At 39.8% G+C, this 20,959-nt stretch overlaps 1 protein-coding gene across 1 annotated transcript in view; it reads left to right on the forward strand.

Moving 5' to 3' along the window:
- Window positions 1-744: 744 nt before the first annotated feature.
- EHF (ETS homologous factor) overlaps window positions 745-20,959 on the forward strand; it is a 31,128-nt gene continuing 10,913 nt past the window's right edge. The window contains exons 1-2 of the mRNA XM_013959331.2: window positions 745-821; window positions 19,367-19,466. Coding sequence (XP_013814785.1) covers window positions 19,370-19,466 — 97 coding nt within the window. The 5' untranslated portion in view covers window positions 745-821; window positions 19,367-19,369. The remainder of the gene's footprint in view (window positions 822-19,366; window positions 19,467-20,959) is intronic.

Raw genomic sequence — 20,959 nt, forward strand, 5'->3', positions numbered from 1 at the left:
ATCAGAATTAGAAAGGTTAAAAGCACAGAAAGGTAAAACTAAACACTCATCTGCTGAATTTCTGCGCCACAAATATGCATGTACCCATTTTTTTGTACTCATCCCTTGGTATCCATACCCTGAAGATTCCTCACTTTCTTTACTTTCTCTCAGATACCCACAGAAGCTGAAAGATGAAGATCCCCCTTGTGCAGACTCATTCATTTCACAGGACACTCAAGGTATGACAAGAAAGAATTCAGTCCATAATATTGGATCATCCAGTCCGTCTCCCTGCCAGCGCTGGGTTATTCCCTACAGTGCATCTTCTAATGTTACTTCCAGACTAATTTTAATTTGGGACATTCCTCCTTTTCACTTCTCCTCATTCTAATTATAATATCCCTATCTACCTGAAATAACCTCCATTAAAAAAAAAAAAGGGATGGTCTTAAAAAAAAACAACTACAAAGAAATCAATCCCTCATCCATTACCAGGTTTCTCTTTTGTTCTGGAGCCACACGTGTAACCTGGTTAGACCTGTTCTCTTTGAATACTGAGGACTGAGCTGGCCTTATGCAAATGTTCCCAACCTCGTCTTGGTTGTTGTTGTTGTGCACCCAATCAGATGAAGAGGAAGTGACCTGAGGAATTCCCCTATTGGCTGCCTGAGTGTTCAGCAAAATGTTTTAAAATTAATATCACATCCATTTATCTTCACTCCTGTGAGTCTTTAGAAGAGATAACCTAGTACCCGTGTTTACCTAACCTACTGTTCTTTAGACAGTCTTCCCGTTGCCACAGTTAAGGATTTCCACTCCAGAATCTGCAGCTAAATGAGGTAAGGTGTTTTGGGTATTTTTTAAAATATATTTCCTTCTAAATTAACACCACCGAAAATAAGAAAGAGAAGAAGTATCTACTGGACTCGTGCCCACCCTACTGAGCCTCTCCCTTCCCACTTTGGAACAAACACTAAGCTCATTTGATCAAAAGGCTTTTTAATGTTGCAATAAAAACTTCTATTTTTTTGTTTTGAACTTGCATCTTACTTCTGTTTAAATATTCCTGTTGTATTTATGCTTGATTAGGGTCAGATCTGCTGCCTTTGCTCACCCAGAATGTCATTGACTTTGAACTGAGCCAGTGACTTCATCAGGTTTACTCAAAGTTTTTTGAGGATCTTTTTTATTATGCTGTGTCTAATAATATTTTCGGTCCTAAATGAGCTACCTTTACCATGGAATGGTCATTTGTTTAGTAAAGCAAGGGGAGAGAAAGTGGACATGTTAAATAACATTGAGAGCGTTAATGCCCCAGAACAGGGGGACACTATAATGACAGTGTTTCTGTTGGTTTTAGTGACGAGGATACTGATGGTGGTTGTGCTGTTAACAGAAAATCCTAAAGCACATTCATAATTTTGCCTGGTTTTCTCCGCAAGCCAATCTCCCGGTAGCTCCTGTGGCGAGGTGCTGGGTGAGGGGGGTTTTGCCGTTCTTAGCCTACTCTAAGTTGAACCGCTCCACAGAAGCCAGCTCAAGCACTGTGTAAGTAAATACAGTGTGAGCAGAGGCCTGCAGTGTCTTTGCTTGTTTAATTTGTTTCACTTCCAATGGTAATTTTATTTGAATAAAACCAGAATTGGCCCCTTAAGGTAAAGACACAGCAAGAAACAGAATTTTTTAAGTCTGTTTAAATAATAGTAGGAACGAACGTAATAGAAAAAGTTGCTCACAGTTTACATTGACTGGGTAAAAAATGTGCTTACATTTCATCCCAGGAGGGATTTTAGGTGGATACTCTTAGGTGTATATAGTTACTAATTTTATTGGTAACATACTTTTGAATTATTTCATCTAAAAATATTATATGTCACCTTTGCATCTATAGTACGTCCAGCTATCCTTTTTTTTAATGTTCTTTGGAAAATGAAAGCAGTTCATAATGATAAAAATGAACCATGAGGTAAAAGTTTTACTTAATGATTGGAATTGTTACCTGTGTTACATTTGACTGTGTTAAATACATCTATCTTGTACAAATATTTCCTGTAATTTGTGAAAACTCTAGTGGGATAAGAAAAAATGCACTCTTTTAAATTTTGTTTTGATAGCAAATTTGTGGGCAGCAATTTAAGCCTCTTTTCTGACATCTATTTTGCACTGTGTAAAATACCAGAGTTGGAAAACAAAGTGGGTTTATATTTAATGCAAATGTGGAAACCAAAGAAAACAGTTGCAATTAAAACTAGCAAAACAACAGGATTAAGATGTTTCACCAACAAATATCATTATGTCAGTTTAACTCCTGGCCCTTACGAGTCTTAAAACCAGAAATGATTGTTGTGATAACAAAGGCCATAGGACTTCCTAGAATTTTTCAGAGTTTAATTAGGTGGCTTGATGTAGAACTTATCTTCTAGAAACCTTCCAACCTTGCGAAAAAAAGTCCAGAAATCCAAACATGGGAAATCCACCAGCACTTTTGTTAAGTGCCCTAGCAATTATATACCGCTCCTCTAAAAATGCTTGGTCTCATTTTCAGTCTGACCTGGTCTAGCTTCAACATTCAGCCATCGAATTGTGTTGCCTTTGACTGCTAGTGTGAAGTTTCCCTGGGTAGCAAATTTCTTTTCCTTGTGTAAGTAGCTGCGAGTAGCTGTGAGCAAGTCATGCCTCAACCTTCTCTTTGCTAAATGTGCTAGGCTGAGCTCCCTAGGCTTTTCCCTCTCGTGGAAAAACTTGCAGTACAGTGAAAACTTCTAGGATCTCAACCTGTTCCACTGTAAGCTTTTCCATCCTTTAATCACTCTAATGGTCCCCTCTAATTTTTCAACAACCTCTGTGAAATTTGAAAGCCAGAACTGGACACAGGCTGTAGGAGCAGCAATGCCAAGCACAAAGGTAATAGGAGTCAATATATCCATGTTTCTGCCCCCAAAGGTCATATCTTCCCCTTTCGCTATACTGGGAGTTCATGGTCAAGGTTTTTTTTTATTCAGCAGGTCTGAGGCTTTTCCAGAGTCGGCATTCTCTAGACCCCTTCTTGCCTCCATGCATTAGTCTTCCACACGGAGACGAGGCTTGTCATTGGTAGCATTGGTGTTGATTGCTTGCACCCAGCTTACCAAAAATGCCACATTACACTAGATATATACACTCTCCATTATCATTTTTTTTACTCCTAGTGTCATCTGTAAAGCCTGTACAGCCAGTAAAAATGTGTGTTTCCCAAGTCATAGTAATACAGACTCCCATATCAGAGCAGACTAGTGCTTTGTTTGCTCCAGCACAAATTAGGTAACCCTTCGCAGCAATGCATAGGGTGACAACAGTTCTTATTATCCCAGTCATGGTGAGATCAGGTGATAGAACGTGGTCTGTTTAACATGGGATATTATTATTCTCCTGTCACCCGAGAGAATACGCTGTGGTGTTACCACAATAATTTCATATTACTTCAGATATTCTCAGGGTATTGTGAGTTTTCAGTAGTGGTGGAAACAGGCAAAAGGAGTGTTGGACAAAGCCAAAATTAAAACATTTGGCTCCCACTGAAGTTTTTTCATTCCCAATGAATTTTGTTATTAACATCAATACTTGTTTTGTCTGGGAGGTGTAAGGTAACAAATTGCAATGGAGAGAGATCAAACTAAAAATGAAAAATCATCCAGAGACACAGTTGAGGAGAGATTAGAGAGGAAAAAGGAGGATTTCTGTAGGTGCGTCGTGTGCCTGTGTCCAGACACAACCGATGGTGTTAGCCTGTTGCCTGCCCCACTGCAAATTGCGCAGAAAAAAATGTGAGGATTAAATTCTACACCTGCTGAAAAGGTGAATATTTATGGATAATCCTCACAGAAGAGGATTAATGATTTTATTGCCTGAATGAACTCAGAGAACTGTCCAAGAGCCATGCCACCTTTCCAGAACTAGCACTTACCTTGCCTCCTTTGTTCACCCCTAACACGCTCCATATAAACCCGTCTAGCTTCGTCTCAGGACCAAATCATTCAGTCTTATCCCAGGCAAACCTTCCACTAACTGCAATATAACCTGGATCTCTTCTGTGCAGTCTATGGTTGCATGCTTCCTATTGCTGCTTATTTGCTTAGATTCAATTCCTACACAAGGGTCTGTGCTCTTTCTGCAATATAATGTATATCACCTCTGTGAATTGGAGCGGCAACCAGCTGTACCGAGAACCAGGTCGAAAAGAGGGTGCTACGCGACAGAATGGGCTGGCTTAAGTATTGGTCAGTGTACCAAGACCAAGCTATAGAAAAATGAACGACCCCCTTCTTGTTCTGATGGTAACATGATGCCCTTTAATAGGATTTTCTGAGTTCTTGCAGTGCTCCCTTTCTCGTCAGCCTTCCTACAGTTGTGAAGTAGGTATTCCTGTTGAGGACTAGGCATTCCTGTGGTGAGCAGCACATAAAAAGAAAAGGGTCACAAACCTAATTGTCAGTTGTCGTTGCTCATGACACACAATGTTAGGATGTGGCAGAATCAAACACAAAGGCTTCGCAGTTCATGAGGAAAAGAACAGAAATGTTAACTATTTTTGTATCTTGCATAGCTTGTGTTGTTTAGTGAAGTAAAATCTCTGCCTATTCTCAGAGCTTAGCTACTGTTGAACTTCCAGACAAAAACACATGTAGTTTTCTTCCTAATGGTAAGTGCTTTGTGAGCACTGTGGAAGTCCGGCACTGTCTTCAGCAAAGCCCACCAGCTTCAGCTGCTTGGCCAGCCTGGTGCTCAAGGACTCTTCTGTAGCCACGAGTATCTGCTACTCTTTCTCCCTGACCCTGCGTTCAGCACACCCTGCAGCTTGCATTCATTTTGGGCCCTGGTGAACCAAAGATTTATTTCACTAAATTATCAAAGAAGGGGTACATGGCAAACTTGATAAGGGCAAAATTGATAAGTAATACTGCTGACAGAAAGGGTAAGCAGAGAAGGGTTTACTCACACAGCTGGTGTGGGGAAAATTAAGGATTGATTCAGCTTATACGGCAGTCAGCAGGTGTCTTTCTTAGTATGCGAGTTGCTTTGAACCATATTGAGGATGGGACTTGAGCTAAATCCCTCACTGAATGCCTAAAATGCTTGGGACATTTGTTGGTTATTGGTCCACAGATGGGCGAGATTGAGTAAATGTGGAGTCATGTAGCCAATGCAGCAATCTACTGACATTTGGCATTTTGTGCGTCTCTCTCTGAGGAGGATCCCTCAAAGACTCCCTTTGCCAAAGCTGACATTGCACATGGTTATCACTACTTATTGCTCTGCTGATACTGTGAAATGTGTTTCACAGGAAAGAGTGTAAGAACTAGCAGAAAAAAAGGTCTATCTGAAACTCGGTAATCAGTGGTTGTAGACCAGTAAAACTGGGCAATAAAAGAAGATTACTTTGCAGTGGTGAAAAGAAAGTCATTCTACTTCTAGGATCTGCAAATGTGTAAAAATAAAATAAAAGTCCCTGACTATTATGGAGGAAGGATGTGGGCATAATCACTCTTGAGAAATTTGCTCAGCTCAGAATCCAATGTAGCCAGAAAAATTTCCCGAGTCCCTACTAGTCTGTAAAGATTCAGCAGCTATGTGTAAAAATACTCTCTATTGCCCAAATTACTGGTGTCATCATCAGAAAAATCATTTCTGTTTTTTAAAACTGCTTTGGATTTTCCTTCATCTGGCAGTGAGCAGGTAACTAATTTATATTGCTATATAATTAACAAACTCACGTAAAGCTGCCTAAGATGGTATGGTCAGGAATCAGACTAAGTGCACAATATAATGATTACCCCCAAACTTTCTTAATGATTTTTACTGAAGCATATAATTATTATTACTTAATAGCTTAGAAGCTTGCATCTTGATGATGCACTTTCAAAGTATGCTTGCTTAAGCAATTGTCTCAGAGATTGGCACGGCTGGGAAGGGGCTTTACCAGGGAGCTGAATTCTGACACACACAAGGGTGCTGGCTCCATCTCTTTTGCAGTGGGGTCATCCTACCACACTACTCACATAAAACAGGCTTCACTCGTAACATTCCTGGGCACCTGCCCCAACAGAGGAAGACCAAAAAGGTTTAAAAGACTGAATTAGTAGGTGACACGATGAGTGAGATATCGTTAGAGAATTATCAAAAGCAGGATATATAAAATGAATGGATGTATTTTTTCCTTCATTTACTGATGCGTAGATATCCCTACCCTTCCCAAGACTTTTTTGATGGAGCTGCAATACTTTGTAGGAACAGGTAGAAACTTTTCTTCCTCCTTTAAAATCTCAAATGATTAAATGCTTTTGGATGCTAGTCAAATTGTAGTCAATCCAGTAAATCTTTCTTAGTCTGACTGTAGCCACTCCCGATACGCATACATTCACATACACACAGCACACAAATGTACAAGCACATGCACATCCCTTATCTCCTGCATGGGCTTTTGTGTTTTGCTTTTTAAATAGGAATTCCAATATTTGCCCCATATTCCTCCAACTTTGTCTCATTAGCTGACTAACTCCTTTGTGTAATCCTTTAAAATGTGAAGCTCGTCACGTCACAACGTATTTTGTCGGTAGGTAGAAATGGGTGACGGGTGTTGTCCTGCAGCAGACAAGGGGAAGCTCCCGGCAGGACTCGTGTCCTGGCCCTGGCTGGCTGCAACTTCCATGGTGGCAGGTTTTGCTCCTTTCTCACAGGAGCACGTCCATGGCCTGAGCGCACCACGGCTGTCCCCCAGCCCCATGGTGAGCAGCAGCCCTGCAGCTCTAGTGCTGCCTGGGCTCTGCTGTGGTGGTGTCTGTGTGACGAAGGGATGCCAAGAGCTAAAGATATTAACGTGATCGAGGTCACTGGCGATGCTGAAAGCTAACAAGGCTTTGGGGCATTCAGAACCAGGGTATCAGCCTGCCTTGTGCTATGACGCGTCTTCAATATTAAAACTCTTATGAAGATTTAATCATCAAAGATAAAAAGAAAGGAAGAAAAAAAATCCTAGCACCTGAAAATGGCTTTTTTATAACTCTCTGTTATCTCGCCCTTACTCAGAACAATATTAAAGTTAGTAATACTCAGAAGGTAATAAATCTCCTTTTAAAGAAAAAAGTTGTTTGAAATACCCCGGAAATATTTTTGTTGTTTTTTTTGGCAGAACCTGTTCCAGTTCCCTTGAGGACTAAAAGAGATATATACCTGCATCGTGGAGCAAAAAGAACTCAAAGATAGGGAACGGAGCTTTTTTTCTTCTTTCTGATTTCTCCAGGCTCCGTCCTAGAGACCAGCACACAAACTTCACAATTGCTGTAAGACCAGGTGCTTTTGTGCCACAGACAGATCATTGAAGATGTTGGTTTTGTCTGTCTTATTGCTTATGATGGTGTTGGAAAGAAGCTTTCTTGGCCAGGTCAGCTAGTCTGATTAAACAGAAGGCAAAAATGAGAGAGAGTGGGTTAAAAAAAAAAAGGACAGAAATAGAAGAAATTAGGAGAAAGAGAAGGAACATCAGAGATTACAGAAAAGGAGGGATGGGATCAAAAACTTCACGTCCCAGGTAGTATGTGACAGTCAAATCTGGTAGTCAGCACAGGCTGTATTTCAGGATTGCTGTGGCGAGGGCCTGCAGAGGGTTCCCCAGAGATTGTGTGGGCAACAGCCATGGTTTTTGTTTCCAGTGCAGCTGCTCTGTGGTGACATTACTGTCTGTTTGCAGGAATACTGTAGCTTGGCATTTGACATCTGTCTTCCATAAACAATTTTGCATAACAGGCTGAGTCGCACTTTTGTTACTTGGACAACTTGAATATAAGTTTTTACATGTTGGCTCATAGGGATGGGGATCCTCCCTCCCTTGTTGCCAGGGAACTTGCTTTTTAAAATTCCTTTCTTGCATTGTGATTAAAAAAAAAAAAAAAAATTCTTGAAATTGCCACAGTTTCACGGAACAGAAATTTTGAATTTCAGCCAGCACTACCCAGGAATTTCTGGCTTATTTTCAGGATCATGCATAGGTCAAGGGCAGCTCTTTTCTTGATTTAATACTTCAAGTGTAGATTTAATTGTTTGGCTAAGTTAACATTCAGATCTCTACTAGGCATATAACAGTCTTGATGAATCTTGCTTTCAGTCTGAACAAGTCTCTTTCTTATAGAAAATTCTTTCTCTTATGCAATACCTTTTATTTGCTCTCAAAAACCCCATGACCATCCTAATTCATCTGCATGTGGTAATCTTTGCTAGAGAAATGTGATGCAATTGAGCTTCAGCTGGAAGATATGAGTTGGACTGACTTGTCCATTGACTTGTTATATGACATAAGACTTAAGCAAATAATTTCAGTTGGTGTCTCAATTTTCCTATTTGTAATAAGGAGGCAATGCTAGATCCTTCTTTTGTTTCTGTGTTTTATGCTATTTACTGCCTTTACTGTCTGTGTGGGCTCTCCTCCTTCTCTGCTCTAAGGCTGTCATTGTTTTGGGAGGTCTCCTGAGGCTTCATTTTCAGAAGAACTGAAAAGTAGCCCAGCTCCCAGCTGAGTACCTACCTCTTGTGGACCTTATTTATTTTTTGGTAAATAGCAGCTTAAGGGGTGAAGTATGTTTGTGTGTGTGTATGCGTGTATGGGGAAAGCAAACACTCCCAGTGCTTCAGGTTTTATTTATCTCTCAGGAAGGATCCTTTACTGCTTATACTTAATTTGTTGCTTTTTCCTGCTAACTTTAAAACCACTTTGTCTCAGCTGATTTTTCCTTATGTATTTCATGCTATGCCTCTGTTGACTTCAGACTTAGAAATTTCAGTGTGTTACTTTGCCCTGTTGATGCTTCAGTTGATGGAAAAGTACAGTGCTGAGCTCTCCTCCTGAAACCTGTAGCAAAGGACTATTTATGAAGTGGGAGAGAGTTCACATAAGAATCGAAAGAGTACATTTGTACAAAACCCAATGGGAAAAGCTCTATCGTCAAACCGGCCCAGGCTGTTGAGGCAGATGCCTGGCTTTGCTCTTTTGTTTATATTCCAACAAATCAAAGCTGACCTGTGTTGTTATCGGAGTAGAGCAGCAGGTGCAAAAAAATAACTCTGCTGCCAACTCAAACGAAAGGGTAAGGCTAATACCCTCTGGGAGGTATTGAGAAGATAACAGAAAGCCATGCCAGCAACTGAATTAACGGCTCTATTTATGGTGGGTTTTACTTAACAACCTGCTCCCAACACTGACACATAAACACTCCATTGTATTGTTTAATGCAACCGCTGGAGAAATCAATGGAAACAGGATGGGCAGCTCGCGCTGTGCCAGCTGGGGAGGAGAGGCACCATGGAAATGTTGCTTCTCTAACCACAGGCAGGACAGAGGGGGAAGCTCTCCCCGGCTTTTACAGGAGCGGGGAGACATTGCTTCCCACCACTTCGCCTTGTTATACCCCTGGAGAGCCAGAAACCTTCATTCCCCTGCTTTATGGCTGCTTTTAAGGAAGGCAGGGAGCATAAGTGAGCCTTAGTGTGTGCTCCAGCTATTGACCCATGGCCTGGTGGCTCCAGGAGCTGCTGGGCTTCCTCAACGTCCCGGGGACGCAGGGCAAGCGAGTCTGCTGCTACCCTGGGAGGGTGTTGGGCAAACTGCTCTTGGGCAGCCAGCGTGGGAGGATGCCAAGGCGGGTGGTCTTGCAATCTCTTATCCTTTACGCAACAAATATAATATGAAGAAACCGTGTGAGTGCAGCTGGGCTCCAAATAATTACGTTTACTAAACACACGCAAACATGAAAGCCTGAATGGCAGTTAAAGTAACAATGTGACTGACAGCAGGTTTCTGAAACAGGGTCAGTGAACACCACTGAACTATTTCAGTGATAATCCCTACTTTTGGGAGACTTTCATTTGCAAATGGCTGCCCACCTTGGGATCCTTGGTAGCCTAGAGAGGAGTGCAGGGGGAGCCCAGAGCCTGGCTGGAGCTGTCTTTGTGCAGGTGGGATCAGTGAGGAGAAATACAATTATTTAACTGATTGATTAAAATGATTTGAATTATCAAAAATAACAGTCTCAATAGGCACAATTTTCATGTTAATCATCAGAAAGAAACAAATTTTAAGTATGAAGGCCCTAAATGGATGAAATTTGTGTTCAAGGCTTCATCTCTGCTCCTCTCAAGAGCAGAAACTTTTTGCCAGGCTCCAGCTGGATGTCTCTCCTGCCAGTAGTTGGTGGTGTAGGAGACTGAAAATAAAATGTCCTTCTCTATCCTGAGTCAGATTCTGCACATCACCAGAAAGATCAGCAATTCTCTAGTAACCCCAAGTAAGGAGATATTCATGGCTGTAACCTCCTAGCAGCCAGAGAGGAACCCAACTGGAAGGACTGTGATGCAGAGTGCTCCCTTGGCTGTGTTCATTGAACGTCCTGAGCACGGCCCGGGCAGGACAGGGAAGCGAAAGCTCTGCTGCTCTCAGCTCACCTGCGCCCATGGCCCAGTGAACTCGGCTGCAGGGGCTGCTCTCCCCACCAGGCAAATCTCTGCGTACTTCCTCCTTCCCACACACAAGAGGCAGCTCGCAGTGATCCCTGAGACTCCTTCATTTTTTTGCTCTCATCCCCTTTTTTCCATCTAGTTCTCATTTGGAAACCAGCCCAAAAGAAGAAACCTGCAGTTGCCAAGCAGATGTTTTTTGTAAAAATGAACCTTATAAAGCAGAGTTAAAAAAAAAAGGAAAACAGATAAAAAAGGATCTTTTTAGTTTGAAAGTAGGCAGCTCAGTGGTTGTTTTTACTAAAACCCAGCCTAGTCCCACAGCAAAAGAGAAGTATTGGTGGTGATAGCGGTTCAAATATATTTCCTCACGGAAGAAAGCAGCATACGTAAGACTCTTCATGTCTGAGTGGCTGGTATTTCAGAAACACTTCAGTGTCAAGTGAGAGCCAAACGGGAATGCTAATGCTAATACAATTACTATTATTATCATCATCATCATTATTCACTAATAACTGAATAGTCGCACAAGCTCTGTTAGCAGGATAGAAAGCAGTTCCCCCAATACGGACTTACTCTTTAACGCAATACAAAGGCAAGCTGTCATGGAAGGTAGAGGGAAGTGGTTGGGGAACGGGAGCCAAGGGAAGAAGGAGAAGGTGTTAGAACATGATGGTAGTACTTTGTTAGCTGATGAGGTTCTGCCTAATTATAGACACAGAGCTTGTCAAGCTACAGGAGCATCTAGAGTGCTTTTTGGCCATTTGTATATTTAGTGTATTGTAAGCAAAAGAAAGGTGTTTAGTAAAAGGAGATTAGGGAGATGAGCTGGCTCCTGGATAGAGGAAGGATATGAAAGAAGGCGTGGAGTTGTTCTATGAGGTGTGGTATTAAGTGCTGAAAGAAGAATAAAAAGCAAAGGCAGTTTTTCCCATTATTGTATTTTCCAAGACTCTGTATCCCTGAGGCTAGACTGATGAATCTCTGGCAAATGACTTCTAAATATTCAGGAAAAATGGCTGACCCAAATTATCATGAACTTGCTGAGGTGATGCAGTCCATAATGAAAGGAGTGCCATGCACCGGTCAAAGTCACATTTTGCAGCACCCAGTGCTGAAGAATTAAAAAAAGTAAAAGACATGTTTTTTTGCCAAATTTTGGCAAAGATATCTACTTGTTCAAAACATTCCAAGAATATGTTAATGCAAAAATGGCACAGACATTTATCAAAAGAAATAAAACCATTTCTTGACTCACTTTTTTCTTAGCTGCATTAGTAGTAATTCCACTTACATGTACAGATCTGTGCACAGATCTTCTGCAAGAGGAGAATGACCTTTTCAAAGGCAAAACAAATGATGATATTCTTTTTTTTTCTTATTCAAAAATTAGCGGCATGGCAAGAAGAGGTACATCTAGCCTGTGATATGACAAGAAAACACGGATCCCAAACACAGGATCCTTGCTAAGTGGCAGGTTCCGGTTCACTGTTTCCTCTACTAAGGTAACATAACTGTGCGGGTAAAATTTGCAGAAGTGCCAGCCTTTGGCAGTTAGCAGTGTCAGGCACATCCATACCTTGAGGAATCTCTGCTAGCAGTTGGCCTTCTGTTTGCTTCTGATTTAGAAAAACAAACAAACAAACAAACAGACAAACAAACAAAACCTCTGTTGAAATTCTGTCTTTTACTTCCATTATACTAACTAGTACCTTGACTATTGAAGCCAGTTCATATGAAGATTGTGGATTATGAAAAAGGGGAGAGAGAAAAAATAACCTATTAGACTTTGCATATAATCAAATACCTTTTTTTTTTTTTTTTTGCATTCATGAAGTGAACTTTGTTCTCTCTCAAAAAGGAAACTGAACTATGGTTTTGTCTTTAAATTACATCGTTAAAGGAGAGATAAGAACCAAACCCAAACCCTGGAGCGGAGGGGTAGCTCAGATACAGATCTAGATCCTAACTTTTCTACTCAAGCTTCTCTTTAGTTAAAATATATATGCAAGATTTTGAAGCATCCATACGAACATGTTAAAACAACCACCACATATCTCTTACAAAAGTTGCCTTGTAGTGCATCATGAAAATCAGATCTTTAGTAATAAAGGATTCCAACTAAGCTTTATTTGATTTTGTTTATCATGATCCTATCTGTAACACAGGTAAATATGCTAACTGCTCCTTTTCTATTCATCTTCCTTTTTCTGGTCTTTCAGTTTACCTTCATGTACACATTTAATATACAAGGTTCAAAGAAAACAAAAGAATAATTCCGGCTTTTCCTTTCCAAGAGCCCACAACAGTAAATGATCAAGGTCTCAGTGTAGTCTCTGAAATCTCACCAAGAGCCAGTTTTGCACATGCAAAGGTGGATATAGGCATATGAACTGCAGCTGTATACAACAAAAATACAGAAGTATAGGAATGTGCCATTCAGAGAGGTGCAGAAAGGAAAAATGATTGGCCCAAAAGCCCCAAACCAGAATCTTGAACACAAAGAGGTTTGAAGATTATTTAGAAATTTTTTTAATAAAAATGATTCCTTGAACTTTACACTCAGAATGGGTTTTGGCAAACGCATTTTGTTACTGTGGCCTAAGGGTAGATGTGATGGACTAAAAATGAAATGCATCAAATACTGAGTACGTTATACAACAAATGTTAAGTGTGATCATACTGCTTTTTCATAAGGTCTTTCAGCAAAGTTTTTGAAGAGTTTGAAAACAAGGTTTTAGAGGGTATATCCACAGTGATATTAATGGTGAGCTTTGAGATTATCATCAGCCAGACCAGGCTTCATAGGCTGTCATCTGAATGGCACCTTGCAGCTCATACCAAAGTGGTCCGCAGCTGAGTTTTTTGTTGTGAAGTGGAGGCCTGCTGGAGATCAGCCTACAGATGAGTGGTTTCTTTTGGGGCTTGTTTCTACTTTTGGGCAGTAAAACAAAGGGATGGAAACAAGGAAGTTTCGGATGGCTGCATGTGGATCTGCATGGCCAAAAATGATCCTAACACACTGCAGAAAAGGTCACCACTGCAGGTGAGCTGTGGCAGGAACAACATCTTAGCTGAGAGGTGGGCACAAACATCAGAGATCAACCTGAGACCTTTGCAAAATAGACAGTCAGCTGATAGAGACCATAGGGCAATCTGAGGATCAGCCGTAACTATATGTGTAGGCAGAGTGGCTCAGAATAAAACCCTGGAGCACTGGGTATAATGCACTTTGAATAAGAGAAAAAGCAGAAGACCCAAAGCTCATGGTAACATGCAAACAGGCTCTCAGCATTCATATATTCACTTTGTGCCTGCCCTTGCTACCACTGGAGATGTAAAATAGGTGGTTGGAATGCAAAGCAGCTAATTGATGATATACATTACAAGTACAATGCATTTCTGTTTCTGAAGTTACCGTATGTGTAAAGCAGGTCCATCTGCTTTGTTGTGCATGTCCTTTGTTCCTGACGTCCTGAAAGCCTGTGCCATTTGGTTATCTTCTGACTTTTTAAGAAAAAGATTAAAATCCAGATTCTGTTTCTCTGCAGCTGTAGTTATTAGCCAATATCATTTATTTTAGATTGCTGTTTAAGTGCTTGACTGTACTCTAAAGTGCAGTAATGATCTAAAATATTTAACATACTCTGTAGATACTTGTTCCATTAACTCCAAGCCCTGAAAAGCAGGGTTTGTGTCTTCACTGTGTACATAACACACTTCAAAGAAAATAGGCCCAGGTGAAATCTACATTTGAAGTTCAGCCATGATGGTAAAAGGGGAAAAATGGTGAAGGATCCCATAAGTAAATGTGCCAGAAGAGATCCACCCTTTTGGACTTGCCAGGAGGAGTTGCACTGAGCTTGTCTCAGCTAGAAGTCACTCTTACGCTTTGCATAGCTTACAGGTGGAGTCACAGTTTAATAGTTTCAGTCAGTTTTGCCTTAGACATCTTTTTTTTGTCTTTTGCATAGGATACGTAGCTTTATGAACCAGAAGGCTGTGTGCCTCCTTCCCCATGGGCTCCACACCCCCTCATATTTGTAATTAACGAGACCCTTAATTCAGTTCACACAAGTAAGCATACAAATCAATGTCAGAACAGTCAGAACAGGCTGTAGGACTTTAAAATTCACTCGTTTTGTCAGTGCTGTTCATTCACCTTTCATGCAGTGTTCAGCATTTTCCTGTCATTGAATATGAGCTGTTCATGAAAGATTCTGGTTCAAAGAAAAGGAGAAATTCATTATCTGGATGTCTCATTGGGTTGAATGTGGAAATGAGGATCAGAGCAATTTATTTCCAGAGCACACCTGTAGTGCAATAAAATAATTTGCATAGCATGCACTAGACAGTGTTCAAGGTTCAAGGATTTGTAAATATGTTTTTCTGCAGTGCTGGATTTGCTCCATGGTCAGGCCATGGCTCCTTGCTCTTTCTGTTACCGCCGTTTGCTCAGAGTGGTCAGGTGGTCAAGAGAGACAAGAAGAACCGAGCAAGTGAGCTCCTGTTACTTGCCAAGCTGCAGGGCTGTGACTCGGTCAAAACTCCTCCTGACTTCAGTGAGAGCTTTCACTAAAAGAGGCCTTCAGAGTTTGGTCTTTGAATATCATCTGATACACCGAATGTCGGAGAATTTTTTTTTTAAATGCACTCATCTCTTCTAGTAGGACTCTCTATAAAAAGAGTGTTGTTGAACACCAGTGCACGACTTTATTTGACCTCACTGATTAAGTAAAGTGTTATTTGCCTCCTCTTATAAACTGTGCAATGGTCCTACGTGCTGTTACAAGGTTATACTATAGAGGTGGCTGGTCTTTAGTGGAAAAGACTAGAAATGTGCATACAGAGAGATAACTGCAATGCGCACACACAAAAGTATATGTGTGTATTTATGTGTGCATATAAGTACATACGTGTATATGTATATATAGTATTTCATAATACTTTCATTTATAATATTTCATGTCTTATTCAGTAAAGAGACAGACCCCAGGATCTTTATTTTGTTTTCCAAAATCTCAGCTCAGCTAGAATCCCTTTTTAGCACAGTTTCCTGAGGAAATGAGGCTTTTGTGGTTATTCTGTCTGTGTGTTGACTTTTGCATTTGGCCTGTAATAATCTTTGAGTCCCATCACCAATTTTAATTAAGTTTCATATGGGGTAGAAGTCTCAAAGATATGAAGTTCTTACAGGATTAATGAAAATAGGCTGCCAGGTAAAGGAGGAAAATCTATTAATACTCTGTCTGAAAGAAAGAGTGAAGCTTGAGCTCACTCCTTTGAGACAACGAGATACTATGAATGCCCCAACCGTGGGAAAAACTTCAATCAGCGCTCACATCTTACTAGACACTAGAGAATCCAACCACAAGCTACACATTCATAGGAAACCAGACTTCATTAGTTCCACCGTTTGCTTTGATACATGGCATATGATTAAAAGAAAACTGAACATATTATGTGTCCTTCCCCTTGAGGCTTCACACCCTTTAACTAGGTTTGTCTGCGCACAAGTGAGATTTGAGGATTTGGCCCTAAACTAATGAAGAGCACGCCCCTACCAATATCCTGACTCAAAATCTTTCCAAGTATGGGATGAGACACTATTATAAGCATAAATCTGTCATGAACGTGTATCAAAGAAAGGCATATAAAGGATGAAATAAAGAAAATCACTGTTTAGTTTTCATAGGGAAAACGTTATTGAGCATGATGCTGCAGACTTTCAAGCAAAGTCGTGGAAGCTAGGTTAGTGGGACTTCATACCCAACCTGAACAAAGTGCTAGAAGTGATTTCCAATTAAGGAACACTCTTGCATTAAGATGAAGGAGGTGACCTGACAGTTTCCAGACTGTGATTCCTATGGCTGTTATATTAATACTGTATTAACTATAGATGGCTCAAAATCAGTACTTTGAATAATACCCAGAAATTTGAAAAAGTTTGGGTTAAAGCTGACTCTAATCCTGTTCCTGTAATTTTTGTCATATTTCAAGTTCTTTCTCCCATGCACAATTGTTCCCACAGGTGATATGGGGAGATAATTAGGTTTTTGTTTGAGGTAACTTAAATAGCTTTCAAAAAGAGGTAACACATAGCTTTCAAATAGAGGATATATTGGTCAATTAATTTGTAAAGCAAGTTTCATGTACATCATCTGAAAATACAGTTAGGGTGTAGGAATACTGTGGAGAGTAATTGTCTGTTAGACTGCGAAAGAGTAAGAAGATTTTAAGGGAACAGCTGAAACCTAGGTAAAGGGGTTTCACAGTGCTTCTACTCAGACCTCTAACATGCATTGCTTCCAGTTACTGCTGGGGTGGAGAAAATACAGAAGATTCATGATTCGGTTTCCCTAACTCTCTATGGCTCCAGTTGCTGGACCAAAGTGTCATAGACCTTTTGGTTTGGAAATTCAGCTAGCTCACTAAGAAAAAAGAAAAGTGAGAGTTTACCTAAACTGAATGCTCAGGGCAAAGATACACAGCAGCTTGAACAAAGAAATTGTTTCAGTTCATAAGCACATATTTTCCCAGTCACATTTTTATTTGCACAAAATGACCTAACACGGTATTTGTAACTCTGAAATCTTTTTTGAAAATGTGCCTTCAAATCAATAACTTGAAATTCAATATGAATTGCATACTGAAAAGTTTTAAAAAGAAGTGAATTTACCGAACTGTTCCTAAGAGTGGTTTGCTAACCATCAAGTTTTATAATTTTCACAGAAGACCTGGTATTCTACCTCACCTCTATTTGATACTGTAATAAGGGTTTTTTTAATCATTAATACTTGACTCATTCAAAATTTTATGATCATAAATGAAGTTTTAAATAATTAAAAACAAGATAATAATATAAATAATGGGATATGTCTGTCAGTCTGTACTTTCTCAGAGGTGTATGTATTGACTGTGAGACATGCAGCATGTCTTACACAGCCAGCTATTGCTTAAAAACTCTCATATATCAAGTATATGAAATGAATGATACTCATGTTATAGGATGAACATCTTTGAAATCAGTGTAATAAAGTGAAAGGCTCCCTGACACTTTCTCCCTCACAATACCAAGTCATTTGGCTTTAACATGGGGCCAAAATCTGTCTTCTTTTATAGTCTGCATAAATTTACTGACTGAAATGACTGCCATCTTTTATTTGGCCAGAGTGGGATACTAAGTGTTTCTCTTCATTGTTAACATTTTATGTCCCCGCACACCTGCTATGGGAAATCCTCCACACCGCTGGTCACTGAATCACAGGTTTGTTGGAATTAAGGGTGGAAAGCAAATGTTAAAACATCTACAGTTTGATTTTGCTATTCGGTATAGCTACAAAAAAAAGGCCCTGAGCTGGGTCATACTGTAAAGGGCCATTCCCTGTGACATACTTCCTAAGGCTTTGGATTTTAAAGTGATCCTCAGAAACACACACACACACACACACACACACACACACACACACTTCCCTTCAAAATGTGTGACTAGTAAGTTTTAAAAATGACTTAATATATTGAAAAATGATGGAGGAAAATACCAGCCCAGGTGGTTTTCAGGCAGTTCTTTAAAACCAAGGCTGGGACTGTTTCTAAGCACTGTGCTCTCCATGGCTGTTTTCTGCTTGGCTTCAATGGATAAGAGGCCAAGACCAGCAATTTACTTTTCATCGGTCCACTTTATATTTCAGCCTCTTTTTAATTCCAAAGTGAAATCCAGCTGTATTCACATGCCCTCCTGATGTCTGAAGTTTCATTTTTATAGACTTTGTGGCTTTCAGATTAGAAAAGTTTTAAACAAGTCTGTTGTTCTCTCTGTATTTGTATAAGAATAATGTCCTGAAGCCTTTATAATATTTAGCAAAATGCTTTTCCAAACTGCTCAAGAATATCTATACCATATGTTTATAACACCCATTTTTAAACTTTTCTACTTTAAACCACGGCAGATCATGTTTGTATACATTCACTGGGATGAATAAATGTGGAATAAATGTGTGACATTTTTCTGTGATATCCCACAAGTAATTTAGCATCAGAGATGTATAACCAAAATAAAAAAATACAGTTTTACTCATGGTGCTAATGCTAACGTAAATTGAAAGGAGACTTTGTGTCACTTAAAGCAGAGAATACTATTTTGGCAGTGGTGTCACTCAGAAATACTGTTTGTTGTGGCAATGGCCGTCTCATTTACAAGATCTTTTAACTTGACTTTTTGATTTTTCTGTGGTTTGAAATATATGATCTGTGACATCGGCCAGTGAGAACGTGTTATGGACACTACCGACACGGATCAGATAAGGATCTGGTCAGCTGGCAAGATATTCTCTATAACATTACCTCCCTGTAACGTTATGGAGTGGGTCCTTCCGTGTGAAGAGGTGTCAGAACAGGAGTTGTTGTCAACTGTGTAGTTTAATTTGCAATTATTGAAAGTCCTTTCTCTCTCCTCAAAAAAAAAAAAAAGAAAGAAAAAGAAAAAACATATTTAAACCACATTTGTTGTTTTTAACTTTTGAAATTTCACTTTAAATCAAAACAAATGTCAAACCACTTTGTATTTAGCTTCACGAACCTTGGCAGTGTTCCTGTATTGCTCTGTCAGGAGCCTTGTCTTTTCATTAGGCTTCATTTCTGATTACAGATTATTCATTTATGGATGGGCAGCTGTAGAAACTTGCTTCTTGCATATGCAAATCAAACATGGTAATGTTTATCATAAGGAGATTTTGTGGCAGCTGAAAAGGGGTTGTGGCAACATGTTCTTGATTTCAGTTGTATCTTCTACAAATAGAATTGGCTTGCTCACTTCACCTAGGGTGGATTTTTTTTTTTTTTTTTTTTTTTGCCATTTACCTTTTGGACCAGACACGGCTCACTAAGCTGTTCGATTTACTTACAGATCATGATTTTGGAAGGAGCTGGCAGAATGAGTATCAATTCCAGCAGCAACCTACTCCACCAGCAGCCTTCCTGGACAGACGGATATTCCACATGCAATGGTAGGAAGAACACAACAGCTCTGAGCTATGCTTTTCTTGGGGGTGGGAAGGGGGGGGAGCACTGCATCTTTAAATATACACCGGTAGTGCTTTTCAGTGATACTCCTTCTGGCCTAATTTACTGAAGTTTCGCTTCTGGTAGAAAAATTTCTATTTGTTATTTTATTTGTAAAAGCTAAACCCCCAAGAGTAAGTTTCTGAAGAAGACCAGTTTATGGTTCATTTCATTACTTTCTCTTAAAGGGTATTCAGTAGTGAGGACAGTGCCAGAAGTTCCCTCTTCTCAGTCCAGAATTATTTCTCTTACATTTACCCCTCGTGCCCTCTCTGAATCAACATTATATTTCAATGTTAATCACCCCTCCGGCTTTGCAGGGGAGTAGTCTTTTTGCTCCTTTACTGTGTTTGCTTTTTCAGCTCAAATCACTAGGTAGCTATGTAATTAGACTGGCATTAGGGCACTAAATAGCTTGTGATCTGTGAACTTTTTTTCTTACATACAGAACCATCTCTTCAATCCTATATATGCCTTCTAATGGCTACCAGATAGTGATGACTTTTACACCTAAAATAATTTACAAGGGGTGACACAGTGTGAAATTTATCTTACTATCTTCTGATTATTGATATATTGAGATATATCATGGTTGTGTGTTTACACACACATACATGTATATACAATAATATGCTTATAATTTATATATTCTCTCTCCATATAAAACTATAGATATAGATGTAAAGATATATATAGTTTTGGATATAATTTTAAACTCTTTTCATCACCCAAAATAGTGCTTTTGAATGGGTAAATCTTAAAATCTGAGCAGTAAAACACACCCTGTAGTTGCCCTTTAATCCACATCATGCTGTAGCTAAACTTAAAGAGAGAGTTTCCATTCTTTTTTATTTGTCATTTCCAAATATACAGCAATACAGAAGTGTGCACGTAATAAATTTGCTGTCTTGCCATTTACCGATTCATGGGGAAAATGGTGTCTGAGTTTCAATTCACTCAGAATTTCACAAAGGGAAATTGGTGGAGTTCATTTGCAGGAATCCCAGCGTGAAATTCCTCAGGATTCACTTGCATTTTAGAGCCATAGGAAACATAAAACTCGGGCCGGCCTCTACTATTATTCACCCCTTTGCTTCATTTTATCTAGCTGTTCTTTCCTCTCACTAAAGGCCCTCCATTTGCATCAGAAGTCTTCCGATGGCCCCTGAAAATCCTCTACGTTTCTAAAGTGATGGGAATGCTTATCAACCTCTTTTTCAGGGAATGTTTCATGGCTCCATCATCCAACATACTGTATTTTTAATTATCTGCACTCATTCCCCAAATCCTTCAACAGCAGGGTGAGACACAACCACACAAACTCTCCCTGAGCTACTGACACAGACCGTGGCGGCCAGTGGTGACAGAGAAACCTAAGTAAATGTGGGGCTTTTTTGTGTTCAGCTATAAACTAGCAATGTGCACAGTATCTCAGCCA

This window comes from Apteryx mantelli, chromosome 4, assembly GCF_036417845.1.
Source record: "Apteryx mantelli isolate bAptMan1 chromosome 4, bAptMan1.hap1, whole genome shotgun sequence".
Classification (NCBI taxonomy): Eukaryota; Metazoa; Chordata; class Aves; order Apterygiformes; family Apterygidae; genus Apteryx; species Apteryx mantelli.